General features: G+C 37.8%; 1 protein-coding gene across 4 annotated transcripts in view; it reads left to right on the top strand.

Annotated features, from left to right (window-relative positions):
- The window catches only part of ASH1L (ASH1 like histone lysine methyltransferase), a 134,321-nt gene that overhangs the window by 113,343 nt on the left and 5,465 nt on the right, over positions 1-15,513 (top strand). For all 4 annotated transcript variants that reach the window (XM_079104115.1, XM_079104116.1, XM_079104117.1 and 1 more), the window contains 7 exons: positions 9,361-9,609; positions 10,403-10,489; positions 11,303-11,393; positions 11,816-11,954; positions 12,077-12,249; positions 13,090-13,256; positions 14,805-14,845. In XM_079104115.1, the coding sequence (XP_078960241.1) occupies positions 9,361-9,609; positions 10,403-10,489; positions 11,303-11,393; positions 11,816-11,954; positions 12,077-12,249; positions 13,090-13,256; positions 14,805-14,845 (947 nt within the window). The remainder of the gene's footprint in view (positions 1-9,360; positions 9,610-10,402; positions 10,490-11,302; positions 11,394-11,815; positions 11,955-12,076; positions 12,250-13,089; positions 13,257-14,804; positions 14,846-15,513) is intronic.

The following is a 15,513-nucleotide window of genomic DNA, read 5'->3' as shown; positions in this document are numbered from 1 at the left end:
TCCATTCACAATCGCCTCAAAGAACTAAATATAGATTTATTTATTTATTCCTAGGAATAAATCTAACCAAGGAGGTGAAAGACCTCTATAATGAAAACTCTAGAACGTTAAAAAAAGAAATTGAACAAGACCTTGAAAGCTGGAAGGACCTCCCGTGTTCAAGGATAGGCAGAAGTAATTTTAAAATGGCCTTACTACCAATCCTCATCAAAATACCAATGACATTCCTTTTTTTTTTTTTTTTTTTTTTTTTTGCAGTGCTAGGGATTGAACCCGGGGCCTTGTGCTTGTGAGGCAAGCACTCTACCAACTGAGCTGTATCCCCAGCCCCATATGACATTCTTAACTAGAAAAAACAATCCTTAAATTAATATAGAAGAATAAAAGACCCCAAATAGCCAACACGGTTCTAAACCAAAAAAGCAATGCTGGAGGCATCACAACACCTGACTTCAAATTATACTACAGAGCTATAGTAACAAAAACTACATGGTACTGGCAGACACATGGACCATTGATACAGAATAGAAGATACTGAAACAAGCTCACACATCTGCAGTCATCTGATCCTTCACAAAGGTGCCAAAAACAGACATTGGAGAAAAGACAGCCTTTTTGACAAATGATGTTGGGAAAACTGGTTATCCATATGTAGAAGAATGAAACTAGACCCTTATCTCTCACTGTGCACAAAAATCAGGTCAAAATGACTCAATTCTAAGAATTAGACCAGGAACTGTTTAACTCCTGGAAGAAAAAACGTAGGTCCACACTCCAGGACACAGGCACAGGCAACAGCTTTCTCAATAGGACCTCTAAAGCTCAGGAAATAATAAATGGGATGGCATCACATTAAAAGCTTCTGTGCAACAAAGGAAACAATTAGGAATGTGAAGAAACAATTAGGAATGTGAAGAAAAAACCTACAGGATTGGAGAAAAATCTTTGCTAGGTACTTTTCTGACAAGATATATAAAGAACTAAACAAAAGAATAAATAACCCAATTAATAAATGGGTAAATGTATTAAATAGACACTTCTCAAAAGAAGAAATATAAATGACCAACATATATATGAAAAAATATTCAACATCTTTAGCATTTAGGGAAATGCATATCAAAACTACACCAAGATTTCATCTCACACCAGTCAGAATGGTAGTCATCAAGAATATAAGAAAAAAGGGGCCGAGATTGTAGCTCAGTGGGGTACAGCACTTACCTAGCATGTGTGAATCTCTGAGTTTGATCCTAGCACCACATAAAAATAAATAAATAAATAAAATAAAGGTATTGTGTCCATCTATAGCTAAAAAAAATTTTTTTTAAAGAATATAAGAAATAATAAATGCTGAAGAGAATGGGGAGAACAAAGAACACTGTTATACCACTGGTGAAATTATAAATTAGTACAACCACTATTGAAATCAGTATGGAGGCTCCTCAAGAGACTAGGCATAGGGCTGTGGAGATAGCTCAGCTGGTAAAGTGCTTGCCTTACGAGCACAGGGCCCTGGGTTCGATCCCCAGCACCGCAAAAAAAAAAAAAAAAAGAGAGAGAGAGAGAGAGAGACTAGGCATGAACTACTGTGTTACCAAGTTATACCACTCCTCAGTATTTAGCCTAAAGAATTAGTCATCATATTAGAGTTTATAGCAGCACAATTACCAGTAGCCATCTGTGAAATAGCCTAGGTGTCAATCAATGGATAAATACATTTTAAAAATGTATATAAGGGACTGGGGATATAGCTCAGTTGGTAGTGCTTGCTTTGCATGCACAAGGCCCTGGGTTCAATTCCCGGCACCACCAAAAAAAAAAAAAAAAAATGTATATATACACAATGGAGTTTATTAAGTCATAAGGAAAAATGCAATTATGTCATTTGCAGAAAAATGGGTAGAACTAGAGACCATTAGGTTAAGCAAAGTAAGTAAAACTCACAAGGCCAGAGAACCTATGTTTTCTCTCGTATGTGGAAGCTAGAGAGGAAAAGGAGAAAAAGGAAAATACCTCTGGAAAATCAAAAAGAGATTAGTAGAGGAAAGGGATGAGGGAAGTGCTGGGGAGTGATATTAACCCACTTTATATTGTATGCTTGTACAAATATATAACAACAAATCCCAGTATTCTTTCAACTATGATTCATCAGTATAAAAAAATGCGGAATAAAAAAAACAGTAAGAAATTTTCAAGAAATATTAAAAAAAAAAAAAAAAAGAAAGAAATTAAGGTCTGGAGTTGCTGCTCAGTGGTAGAGCACCTGCCTAGCATGTTTGAGGCCCTGGGTTTGAGCCTCCGTGTCAAATTAAAAAATAAATAATATAAAGGTATTGTGTCCATCTACAACAACAACAAATTTTTAAATAAATAAATAAAAAGAAATGGGATTATAATGGTCAATGAAAGAACACTTGCCTAGCTTGTGTGAGGCCCTGTGGTCAATCCCCAATGCTGCAAAAAGGGCTGTGGGAGCCATAAATGGAGAACTTCTACAATACATCTTCAATACATTATGCTTGCAACATTAATTTATATTCTGTGATCACTGTATTTGATCCAGTGGATAGTAAGGCCCGTGACAGGAATTGAATGACAGAGCAGTAGAGCAAATGGAAAAATATCATACAGATTCTCATTTTAATTCATTATAGTTCAGTTTCAGTTGTTATTGATTACCTGTCACTACATTTGATGCTATGCAAAATCTGTTAATCAACATGGGATAGTAAAGCAAATCATGCTACTTCTTCTTTTTTTTTATTGTAAACAAATGGGATACATCCTGTTTCTCTGTTTGTACATGAAGTAAAGGTATACCATTTGTGTAATCATACATTTACATAGGGTAATGTATTTTGATTCATTGTTATTTTTTCCTCCCCCCAAAACCCTCCCACCCCTCTTTTCCCTCTATACAGTCCCTCCTTCCTCCATTCTTGCCCCCTCTCACCCCCCATTATGTGTCGTCATCCGCTTATCAGTGAGATCATTTGTCCTTTGGTTTTTTGAGATTGGCTTATCTCACTTAGCATGGTATTCTCCAGTTTCATCCATTTGCCTGCAAATGTCATAACTTTATTATTCTTTATGGCTGAGTAATATTCCATTGTATATGTATACCACAGTTCTTTATCCATTCATCAATTGAAGGACATCTAGGTTGGTTCCATAGTCTGGCTATTGTGAATTGAGCAGCTATGAACATTGATGTGGCTATATCTCTGTAGTATGCTGATTTTAAGTCCTTTGGGTATAGGCCAAGGAGTGGGATAGCTGGGTCAAATGGTGGTTCCATTCCAAGCTTTCTGAGGACTCTCCACACTGCTTTCCAGAGTAGCTGCACTAATTTGTAACCCCACCAGCAATGTATGAGTACTTTTTTCCCCACATCCTCGCCAACACCTGTTGTTGCTTGTATTCTTCATAATTGCCATTCTAATTGGGGTGAGATAGAATCTTAGGGTAGTTTTGATTTGCATTTCTCTTATTACTAGAGATGTTGAACATTTTTTCATATATCTGTTGATTGCTTATAGATCTTCTTCTGTGAAGTGTCTGTTCATTTCCTTAGCTCATTTGTTGATTGGATTATTTGTATTCTTGGAGTAGAGTTTTTTGAGTTCTTTATATATTCTGGAAATTAGTGCTTTATCTGAAGTATAAGTGGCAAAGATTTTCTCCCACTCTGTAGGTTCTCTCTTCACTTTGCTGATAGTTTCCTGTGCTGAGAGAAAGCTTTTTAGTTTGAATCTATCCCAGTTATTGATTCTTGCTTTTATTTCTTATGCTATGGAAGTCCTGTTAAGAAAGTCTGATCCTAAGCCAACAAGTTGAAGATTTGGACCTACTTTTTCTTCTATAAGATGAAGGGTCTCTGGTCTGATTTCAAGGTCCTTGATCCATTTTGAGTTGAGTTTTGTGCAGGGTGAGAGCTAGGGGTTTAGTTTCATTTTGTTGCATATGGATTTCCAGTTTTCCCAGCACCATTTGTTGAAGAGGCTATCTTTTTTCCATTGCATTTTTTTGGCATCTTGGTCTAGTATTAGAAAATTGTATTTATTTGAGTTTGTGTCCATGTCCTCTATTCTGTACCATTGATCTACCTGTCTATTTTGGTGCCAATACCATGCCATTTTTGTTACTATTGCTTTGTAATATGGTTGAAGTTCTGGTATTGCGATACCCCCTGCTTCACTCTTCCTGCTAAGGATTGCTTTAGCTATTTTGGGTTTCTTATTCTTCCAGATGAATTTCACGATTGCTTGCTCTATTTCTGTAAGGTACGTCATTGGGATTTTAATTAGAATCGCATTGAATCTGTATAGCACTTTTGCTAGAATGGCCGTTTTGATAATATTAATTCTGCCTATCCAAGAACATGGGAGATCTTTCCATCTTCTAAGGTCTTCCTCAATTTCTTTCTTCAATGTTTTGTAGTTTTCATTGTAGAGAGCTTTTACCTCTTTGGTTATGTTGATTCCCAAGTTTTTTTGTTTGTTTGTTTGTTTGTTTGTTTGTTTTTGAGGCTATTGCAAATGGAGTTGTTTTCCTCGTTTGCCTTTCGGATGTTTCATTGCTTGCGTATAAAAATGCTTTAGATTTATGCGTGTTGATTTTATAGCCTGGTATTTTCCTGAATTCATTGATGAGGTCTAGAAGTTTTCTGGAGGAGGTTTTTGGATCCTCTAAATATAGAATCATGTCATCAGCAATAATGACAGCTAAAGTTTCTCTTTTCCTATTCGTGTCCCTTTAATTTCTTTAGTCTGCCTAATTGCTCTGGCTAGAGTTTCGAGGACAATGTTGAACAGAAGTGGTGAAAGAGGACGTCCCTGTCTTGTTCCCTTTTTTAAAGGGAATGGTTTCAATTTTTCTCCATTAAGAATGATGTTGGCCATGGGCTTAGCGTAAATAGCCTTTACAATGTTCAGGTATGTTCCTACTATTCCTATTTTTTCTAGTGTTTTGAGCATGAAGGAGTGTTATATTTTGTCGAACGCTTTTTCTGCATCAATTGAAATAACCATATAGTTCTTATCCTTAAGTCTGTTGACATGATGGATTACGTTTATTGATTTATGGATGTTAAACCATCCATGCATTCCAGGGATGAACCCCACTTGATTGTGGTGTATGATTTTCTTAATATGTGTTTGAATACGATTTGCCAATGTTTTGTTAAGGATCTCTGTATCTATATTCATCAAGGATATTGGTCTAAAATTTTCTTTCCTTGATGTATATTTTCCTGGTTTGGGTATGAGGGTGATATTAGTTTCATAGAATGAGTTTGGTAGGGTCCCCTCCTTTTCTATTTCGTGGAATACTTTGAGAAGTATTGGAATGAGTTCTTTGAAGGTCATGTAAAACTCGGCTGAGAATCCGTCTGGTCCTGGGCTTTTCTTGGATAGTAGGTTTTTAATGGCTTCTTCTATTTCATTGCTTGATATTGATCTGTTTAAATTGTGTATGTCCTCCTGGTTCAGTTTTGGAGGAGCATATGTCTCTAGAAATTTGTCAATGTCTTCGGTTTCTATTTTGTTGGAATACAGATTTTCAATGTAACTTCTCATTATGTTCTGTATCTCAGTGGTGTCTGTCATGATATTTCCTTTTTCATCACGAATTTTAGTAATTTGAGTTTTCTCTCTCCTCTTTGTTAGTGTGGCTAAGGGTTTGTCTATTTTGTTTACTTTCTCAGAGAACCAACTTTTTGTTTTGTCAATTTTTTGAATTGTTTCTTTTGTTTCAATTTCATTGATTTCAGCTCTGATTTTAATTATTTCCTATCTTCTACTACTTTTGCTGTTATTCTGTTCTTCTTTTTCTAGGGCTTTGAGCTGTAATGCTAGGTCATTTAGTTGTTGACTTTTCATTCTTTTCTGGAATGCACTCCATGCAATGAATTTTCCTCTTAGTACTGCTTTCATAGTGTCCCAGAGATTTTGATATGTTGTTTTGTCATTCTCATTGACCTCTTAAGAATTTTTTTATCTCCTCCCTGATGTTTTCTGTTATCCATGTTTCATTCAATAGCATATTATTTAGTCTCCAAGTGTTGGAGTCATTTCTGTTTTTTATTTTGTCATTGATTTCTACTCTCAGTACATTATGATCTGATAGAACACAAGGCAGTATCTCTATTTTTTTGCATTTCCTAAGGGCTGCTTTGTGGCATAACATGTGGTCTATTTTCGAGAAGGTTCCATGTGCTGCTGAGAAGAAAGTGAATCTGCTTGTTGATGGATGGAATATTCTATATATGTCTATTAAGTCTATGTTATTGATTTTGTTATTGAGTTCTATGGTTTCTTTGGTTGGGTTTTCTTTGGAAGATCTGTCTAGTGGTGACAGCGGTGCATTAAAGTCACCCAGAATTATTGTGTTGTGGTCTATTTGATTCCTGAAATTGAGAAGGATTTGTATGATGTACAGGGATGCACCATTGTTTGGGGCATAAATATTTACTATTGTTATGTCTTCCTGATTTATGGTTCCCTTAAGCAGTATGAAATGTCCTTCTTTGTCCCTTCTGACTAACTTTGGCCCTGAAGTCCACTTTATCTGATATAAGGAAGGAAACCCCTGCTTTTTTATTGAGTCCATGTGCATGGTAGGTTTTTTCCCATCCTTTCACCTTTAGTCTGTGGATGTCTTTTTCTATGAGATGAGTCTCTTGCAGCCAGCATATTATTGGGTCTTTCTTTTTAATCCATTCTGCCAGTCTATGTCTTTTGATTGATGAGTTTAGGCCATTAACGTTCAGGATCATTACTGAGATATGATTTGTATTCCCAGTCATTTGGCTTATTTTTGGTTTTTAAGTTGGCTTGGTTTCTCCTTTGAGTGGTTTTTCTCTAAGGTAGCTCCTGCCTTTGCTGACCTTATTGTTGTTTTTCATTTCCCCTTCATGGAATATTTTGTTGAGAACATTCTATAGCGCAGGTTTTCTATTTGTAAATTCTTTTAACTTTTGTTTAACATGGAAGGATTTTATTTCATCTTCAAATCTGATGGTTAGTTTTGCTGGGTATAGGATTCTTGGTTGGCAACCATGTTCTTTCAGAGCTTGAAATATGTTGTTCCAGGCTGTTCTAGCTTTTAGAGTCTGGGTTGAGAATTCTGCTGCTATCCGTGTTGGTTTCCCCCTATGTATAATCTGATGCTTTTCTCTCGCGGCCTTCAAAATCCTATCTTTATTTTGAATGTTAGGCATTTTCATTATAATGTGCCTGGGTGTGGATCTGTTGTGATTTTGTGCACTTGGTGTTCTGTAAGCCTCTTGTATTTGATTTTCCATTTCATTCTTCAGGTTTGGGAAATTTTCTGATATTATTTCATTGAATAGGTTGTTCATTCCTTTGGTTTGTATCTCTGTGCCTTCCTCAATCCCAATAATTCTTAAATTTGATCTTTTCATGATGTTTCATAGTTCTGTCTTCCAAGTGGTCTAGTCTTTTGATGATGCTTTCCATTGAGTTTTTTATTTGGTTTATTGTTTCCCTCATTTCAAGGATTTCCGTTTGTTGTTTTTCAAGAATCTCTATCTCTTGTTGAAATGATCTTTTGCTTCCTGCAGTTGCTTATTGGTATCATCATTCATTGCCTGCATTTGCTCTCTTATCTCATCCTTTGCTTCACAAATCATCTTAGTCATGTATAATCCGAAGTCCTTTTCTGACATTTCTTCTAACGTACTGTCATTGGATTCTATTAATATAGAATCTAGATTTGTTTGGATCATTTTCTTCCCTTGTTTTTTCATGTTGTTCATGTATCTTCCCCTCTACAGTGCAGATCTGGGGTATGCAGATTCCCCCCTATAGGCTTATAGTGGCCCTTATAGGTTTCCTAAACCTTTTCTTCAAGGGGGAGATCAATATTAGCAGTGCCCAATTCAGACACTATGCAATCCTAGACCAAATAACTCCTATGTGGACATTAACAATATTGTCATAATAAACAGAATGAGTTCAATTATTATCTTCAGTATTACAAACAGTTTTGCAATAAGATCTGCAGTTTCTAATGGAGGAAAAAGAGTATGCAGAGGGATGTAGAATGTAGCTGTTAATGGGATAAGAAAAGAATATACAGAAGTTCTAGATAATAGAAAGTGAGAGTATAATCAAAAGAAATTGTTAGCATGCAAAAAGGGAGAAAGAGACTCTGAGGGAACAGGTAAACAAAAGGAAAAGAGAGCAAGAAAAGTAAAGAAATAAAAACAAAATTGTTCAATAAGGGATTGCTTTTTTTTAATTTTTTATTTTATTTTGCGGTGCTGGGGTTTGAACCCGGGCCTTGTGCTTGCAAGGTAAGCACTCTGCCCAACTGAGCTATATTCCCAGCCCCAAAATTGTTCAATAAGGAGAAAAAAGAAAATCTACACTATAACAGTCATATAGTATTCAAACCTCCCAGTCTTTAGTAGCCTCATGCATTAGAGGTACCTGCCAATGAGCTTCAAGTCTCCAGCAGGTGTCTCAGGATGGGATTTGCCCCACCTAAAGATGGGAGATACAGCTTCCAGGATTATCCAAGACGGCCACTCTGGCTTCCAAATGTGTTGGCAAATGGGGAGCTGCAATGCAGGGTTTGAATGTGGTCAGCTGGAGGTCCTGGAGGTGGGGTGCGATTGGTCAGGCAGGGGTCCTGGAGGTGGGTTGTGTTTCTTGTGGTTGCGGGATCCTGGAGTCAGGGTGCGGTGAGTTGGTCTGGGGTCCCAGTGATAGGGCACAGACAGTTGGTCTGGGGGTCCTGGCAGCAGGGAGCAGTCAGTCAATGTGAGGGCCTCAGAGGCAGGGAGTGATAGGTCAGGCTGAGGGATCCTGGAGTTGGGGCTCAGTCAGTCCCGCCAGGGGTCCTGTGGGGCCTGGCTGTTGTCTCAAAATGCCGGCAACCACGTATAATCAAACCTTCAGGTACTGTGACAGTGAACTTCCAGGCAACAGCAGGCAGCTGGCGCTCCACTGGTGGTTGGCAATCAGTTTGTTGACTGCTGTCGGATGATTGGGAGGTGAACCTCGTGCGTTGGGTGATGGACAGGCAAGAGGCAGGCAAATGGCAGATGATAGGCACCTGACAGTGAGAAATCTGCACTCAAAAAGGCCTTGATATGCTGGCAGACTGCAGGTGATCACAGTAGACAAATGGGGTAAACGGGGGATTGATAAGCAGCAAAAACTGCCTCACCAAGGAACCGATATCTTTTTCCTTGAAACTGGAGTTACGTAGTGACAAGGAACACAGCCTCCCTCTAGTCCGCCATCTTGGATCCTCCCCATGCTACCTCTTAATGCATATTTTTAAACCAAATTCAGAAAACCAAACATGATTTCTTTCTTCTGCTTTCTTCAGAAGTACTATGGGCGTAAATCCCCAATTGGCAGAGATGTTTGCCGCCTGCGAAAGGCCTACTACAATGCCCGGCATGAGGCATCTGCCCAAATTGATGAGATTGTGGGAGAAACAGCAAGTGAGGCAGACAGCAGTGAGACCTCAGTCTCTGAGAAGGAGAATGGGCATGAGAAGGATGATGATGTAATCCGCTGTATCTGTGGCCTCTACAAGGACGAAGGCCTCATGATCCAGTGTGACAAGTGCATGGTGAGAGTCAGGAGGTGAAGCACAAGCCTGTTCCTGATGAGCATGGTGACTGTATTCAAAGATGCAGCCCACACCTCTTACAGCATGGTGGCCTTTTTTATGCACTCTTAATTTAACATTGGTTCCTGTTATCTCTCAGTGTTAACCACATTATCTTTCCCCTTTTTTATCTCTCTTTCATTTTCCGTTGCCTTCTTTTTCTACCTCTTGTTCTCTGCCTATTTTCACTGCACATTTATCACATGATCTAGAGATAGTATTTAGACTAGTGCTTTACCTAGAAAAACATTATAGATAGCACACTTTAAGTAATGCATGCTTACTGAGACTGCAATATACAAATACACATAGGTCTCCTGATGCGAGAGTCAAGGCCCAAATGTGAGCCCTAATGTCTTCACTTAATACATGTGAACTCGTTACCTTATATGCAAAGTGGGTCTGTAAGTAACACATAGGATTGTCAAGAGGATAAAGTTAAATAAGGGTACATGAAAACATTTTGTGACTGTAAAGACTTTCACAATAGTCACATCATAAATGTATATTACTTAGTAGTAGTTTCATATCCATCTTCTTATTCTTTCTCCATCTTATTTGCCCAGATCTATGTATTATGAATGAATTTGTATACCTGTTCAGACCTGTTTTACTGTTTATCTTTAATTTTTATCCACCCATTTATCCTGTTTCACTTTACCCTGTCATACTGCTTTTTTTTATTCTTAGCCCCTAACACTCCTTGATACATCCAAATCCCTTTATCACCAATCATCTGTACATTTTTCTATAGGTGTGGCAACACTGTGACTGTATGGGAGTAAACTCAGATGTGGAACACTACCTTTGTGAGCAGTGTGACCCAAGGCCTGTGGACAGGGTAAACTGACTTCTGATCTATAAGTAAAAGATGTAGCATGTGGTTTATGCACCCTGCTCTGATTACACAGACTTTCCTCTGATAAATTGTTCAACTTGTCTAGTCCTCAGTTTCTTAAACTTTATATTGAGGGTAATTCTTCCCTTGATTTTCTCAGGAGTCTGCTTAAATAAAAAGTGAAATAGGGCTGGGGATATAGCTCAGTTGGTACGCGTGCTTGCCTTGTAAGCACAAGGCCCTGGGTTCAATCCCTAGCACCACAAAAACAAAAAATAACAACAAAAGTAAAATCTATGGAAGAAATCTTAGAAATCTATGGAAGGAATGGCACTATATGTAACAGGTTTTGCCAGGCATGGTGGCACATGCCTTTAATCCCAGAGACTCAGAAGACTGAGGCAGGAAAATTGCAAATTTGAGGCCAGCCTCAGCAACTTAGTGAGACCCTAAGCTACTGAAAATAAAATATAAAATGAAAGGTCTGGGGATGTAACTCAGTGGTAAAGCACCCCTGTGTTCAATTCCCAGTACCAAAAATAATCCCCCTTCACACATTTTCAGATATCTCCTAGATAACAGCAACCATACAATTAGTGCTTCATAGAATATTGTTTGAAATACTTAGCCTATTAGTTTTTTCCTCTACCTTCACTTTTCCAGGTCTAATAACTAGTTGTTTTCATTTTTTGTCACATCTGTAGTGTATTGAAATGAGTGAGTCTTGGTTGGGAATTTTAGGTTTTAATTATTTTCCTCTCAAAGGATGAATATAGTAATTCTAGCCTTTATCCATTGGCTTTCTGTTCTTATCAGGAGGTACCCATGATCCCTCGGCCCCACTATGCCCAACCTGGCTGCGTCTATTTCATCTGTTTGCTTCGTGATGACTTGCTGCTTCGTCAAGGTGTGTACAAAAGCATTAATCCTACTTGTCAGAACAGACCTGTTAGAATAGTAGGAACTATCTGCTATCTACATAATAGTTGTCGTTCCAGATGGCTTTTAATAGCAATTAAATATTGATCTTTACACCTTATATTTACATATGTCACCCTTCCACCATATAATACTAATATATAGAGACAGGTTTATAAAGCTAATTTGAAAACTAGGAAAGCCACATAAGGAAGTCCAAGAGATGGAAGAACTCCCTCAGGTTATTCTCATAGAATTGATTATCATCACAATTAAACTTTTAGATTTCTGTATTTATATTGGTGTAGCTTGTGAATTCTCTTTGGGTGGATCCTGGGTCAGATAATGGATGCCTTACAGAATTCATTCAGGAATCATTTTAACTTTCTCCTTTGTTCTGTGCCTTCCTAGGTGACTGTGTATATTTGATGAGGGATAGTCGGCGCACTCCTGATGGCCACCCAGTCCGTCAGTCCTATAGACTTTTATCTCACATCAACCGAGATAAACTTGACATCTTCCGAATTGAGAAGCTTTGGAAGAATGAAAAGTATGTCCTGAGTTCCTGTCTTTCTTCCAGCTATATATCCTACCAGCAGAGATGAATATGCACTAGAATTTTGCTAGTCAACTAAACTTTCCCTCCTCCCTCCCCATCTCTTTCTTTTTAAGAGAGGAACGGTTTGCCTTTGGTCACCATTATTTCCGTCCCCATGAAACCCACCATTCTCCATCCCGGCGTTTCTACCACAATGAACTATTTCGGGTACCACTCTATGAGATCATTCCCTTGGAAGCTGTCGTGGGGACCTGCTGTGTGTTGGACCTCTATACATACTGTAAAGGTAAATGATCTGGTCTAGTTAGAAATGACTTTATATCCCATTTATTGATCTATAATTGCCTACTCCATTCTAGTCATCTCAATGTAAAGATTCTAGTGCTAGCTGTGAAACTTCAAAAAGAAGTATTAAATTTTTTTCTTTCTATCTGGTCCTCAATAAATGTTCATTTCCAGTTTTTTTATTTAGTTAACATTTTTAAATATCGTGTAATAATTTCACTTTTGTGACCCTGGGCAGGATACTTAATATATATGTTTTCTTGCTGAACATAGGATTTGTATTTAAAAGAGTTTTGTAAAGAAAGATTAAATAATACACAAAAGGACTTAGAGAGTTTATGGCTTACAGTAGAAGTCTAATGTATATTAGTTGTCATTTTTAGTATAGTCCATTTACTTATTAGCTTTTCTCTCAGCATCATAGCAAAGTAATATATATTCCATTCCAATACTGGCAAACATCTTGCAGCTCTGTAACACTAATGACGCTTTCCATTTGAAGTGTTAGCTTCCAAATGTTCTTCCCTCTTATTTATACCCCCTTTCTTTTGTCTTAACTCCATATAATATATTCTGTTTTTCCCTCAAAATATTTACGTAATCTACATTTCTTGTTTCTTCCTATCATGTAGTTTTATTCTTCTCAATGTATTCCTTGTCTCCTTTTTGGACACTGTTATCTAGGAACTGACCACCAGTGCTTATTAATTCAGCCTCTCCAGATAAATATGTTTTCCTTTTATGAGTTTAGCTGCTCTCCCAAAGATGTGTGATGGCTTCTAGGCAGCACATGAAAGGGAAGGGGAAATTGGATTCTTTAAAACAGTGTTTGGACTCACAGGGAGACCCAAAGGAGTAAAGGAGCAAGATGTGTACATCTGTGACTATCGTCTTGACAAGTCAGCACACCTGTTTTACAAGATTCACCGGAATCGATATCCTGTCTGCACCAAACCTTATGCCTTTGATCACTTCCCCAAGAAGCTCACTCCCAAAAGAGATTTCTCAGTAAGTTACTTTCTTTTCTTGATGCTACATGTAAGGACAGTCTAGTTTATGCATGAAAGTAGCAATCTTCACGTCTCTCTGCTTCTCTGTCCTGTTTCCATCTCAAACTGGGGAAATCTCCATCTCTGTGGGAGACATTTTTGAACATCATAAATACATTTCCTCATAAGGAAATATATTTCCTGATAGGGAAATACATCTCCTCATATATTGCAGGAAATTGTTGATTATAGTATTATACCTTAGTTGGGTTTTCCTTTTTTCTCTCAACTCTCTTCAATCTTTGCTATTGAGCCCCACATCTCTAATTTGTGTGTGTGTGTGTGTTTGTTTTGTTTTGTTTTGTTTTTTTGCACTCTTATAATTTTAAGAAGCAAGTAGAATGTCAAGGACCTCAGAAAAACCTTTGATGAAAATAATTCAATTCCTTTTCTTTTTTATGCCTGGATTAAAAGATGTAAGATATGATTATTAAATAAAATTTGAAAAGCAAAAAAGCGTTAAGAAAAAATTAAACATATTGACTCCACTACCTAGAAAACACCCACTATCAACATTTTCAGCCTCTTTTCTGTGTATTTTTTCTTCTAAATTGTTGAGAACACATGCCAATAATTTTTATTCATTAAGATTTTAGTCATCCATTCATCTCTGCTATAATGAAATTCTAGCTAACAGGCTCCTCATCATTGAATCTTTCTTTAGTAAGTCAATTAGTTAACTTTACATCATTGTGGAAAAACAATAACCTGAGAAAATCAACTCTGAAGGAGAAAATTTATTTTGTCTCATGGTTTCAGAAGTTTCAGACCACGGTCACTTGGCTTCATCAGTTTTAAGTCTGGCAGCACAGTACCTCATGGAAGAAAATGTGTGATGCAGGAGGCCGCTTTCTTCGCCACATCCAGGAAGCAGAAAAATAGGAAGAGACCAACATCCTAATAACTCCTTAAAGGACACACCCCCTATGACCTAACTTCTTTCTACTAGACCCCACCTCCCAAATGTTCCACCACCTCCCAGTAGTACCATAGACTGAACACCAAACCTTTAACACATCTTTAACACATGGGAGACACTATAAACTATAGCAGTGGGCCTGTCCAAATTTGTAGCTGTCACCCTGCCTAGAAATAATCTAACCAGAAAGTAAACCTGTATATCCATATTATTTTTTGGATCTCTCCAGTCTTTTGTCTTCTCCTAACCCACCACCATGTTTCATTCCTCTTATTCATTTGATCTTTTGTGTTTGCTCATTCAACAGCTTTACTTGAGTTGCTTGCTCGTTCAACTGATTAGCTTTAAAACCCCAATATTAACCATTTCAAAGGTAGAACAAGTCAGAGAAAATTGTATTCTTATCTCTTCCACTGTCATTCTAGGTGTACATAAAAAACACATTGTGGCCTACAGATTGATAGAAGTTTTAAACGTCAGTTTTGACAACAGTCACCCAGTTACCTCCCTTACCCTGAGTGGACCCAGAGCAGATCTAGCATTGCTAGATTTTGCAGTATACTTACCACTCCCTTTTCTTCTCTGCAGCCTCATTATGTTCCAGACAACTACAAGAGGAACGGCGGGCGGTAAGTCCCTGGAGTATGCATGGGATCCTAAGGGGTTAACCAGGAGTTCAAATGGAGCAAGAGAACAAGCAGCTAACCCACTCAACTCCACTGCTGGGATTAGGTGTTCTCTGTAGTGTAGCCCAGTGTAGTACCAATATGGAAGAACTGGACTTCAGTAGGCAAGATCCCATTATGCAGCCTTAATTGGGACAGAGGTAATATTTGTGGGAAGTTAAATAAGAGAAGAAAAGAAAGATTTGGAACTCCAGATAGATTCAGAAAAGTCTCTTTAAGATATCTACAAGCTTTCCCCATTATCTCAAGGTATATCAAATATTGGTACCTCTATTAAGGAACAAATATCAGGCATGCCAGTTTAGGCTCATAAGTTTTATTTTTATTTTCTGCAAAAGAGGGAAATTCCTTGAGAAAGAGCACAGATGGCCTTTCTTTTCTTTCTTTCTTTCTTTCTTTTCTTTTCTTTCTTTGTTGTTGGTGGTGGTGGTAGTAGTTTTGGGTACCAGGAATTGAACCCAGGGTGCTTTAGCACTGAGCCACATCCCCATTCCTTTTTATTTTTATCTTAAGAAAGGGCTCATTAAATTGCTCAGGGTCTCACTAAATTGCTTAGGTTGGCTTTGAACTTGTGATCCTCCTGCCTTGGCCTCTTGAGCTGCTAGAATTGT

The sequence above is a fragment of the Sciurus vulgaris genome (assembly GCF_902686455.1).
Source record: "Sciurus vulgaris genome assembly, chromosome: 1".
Lineage (NCBI taxonomy): Eukaryota > Metazoa > Chordata > Mammalia > Rodentia > Sciuridae > Sciurus > Sciurus vulgaris.
Note: the sequence above shows the minus strand (reverse complement) of the source record. Positions and strands in the feature narration are given on the sequence as shown.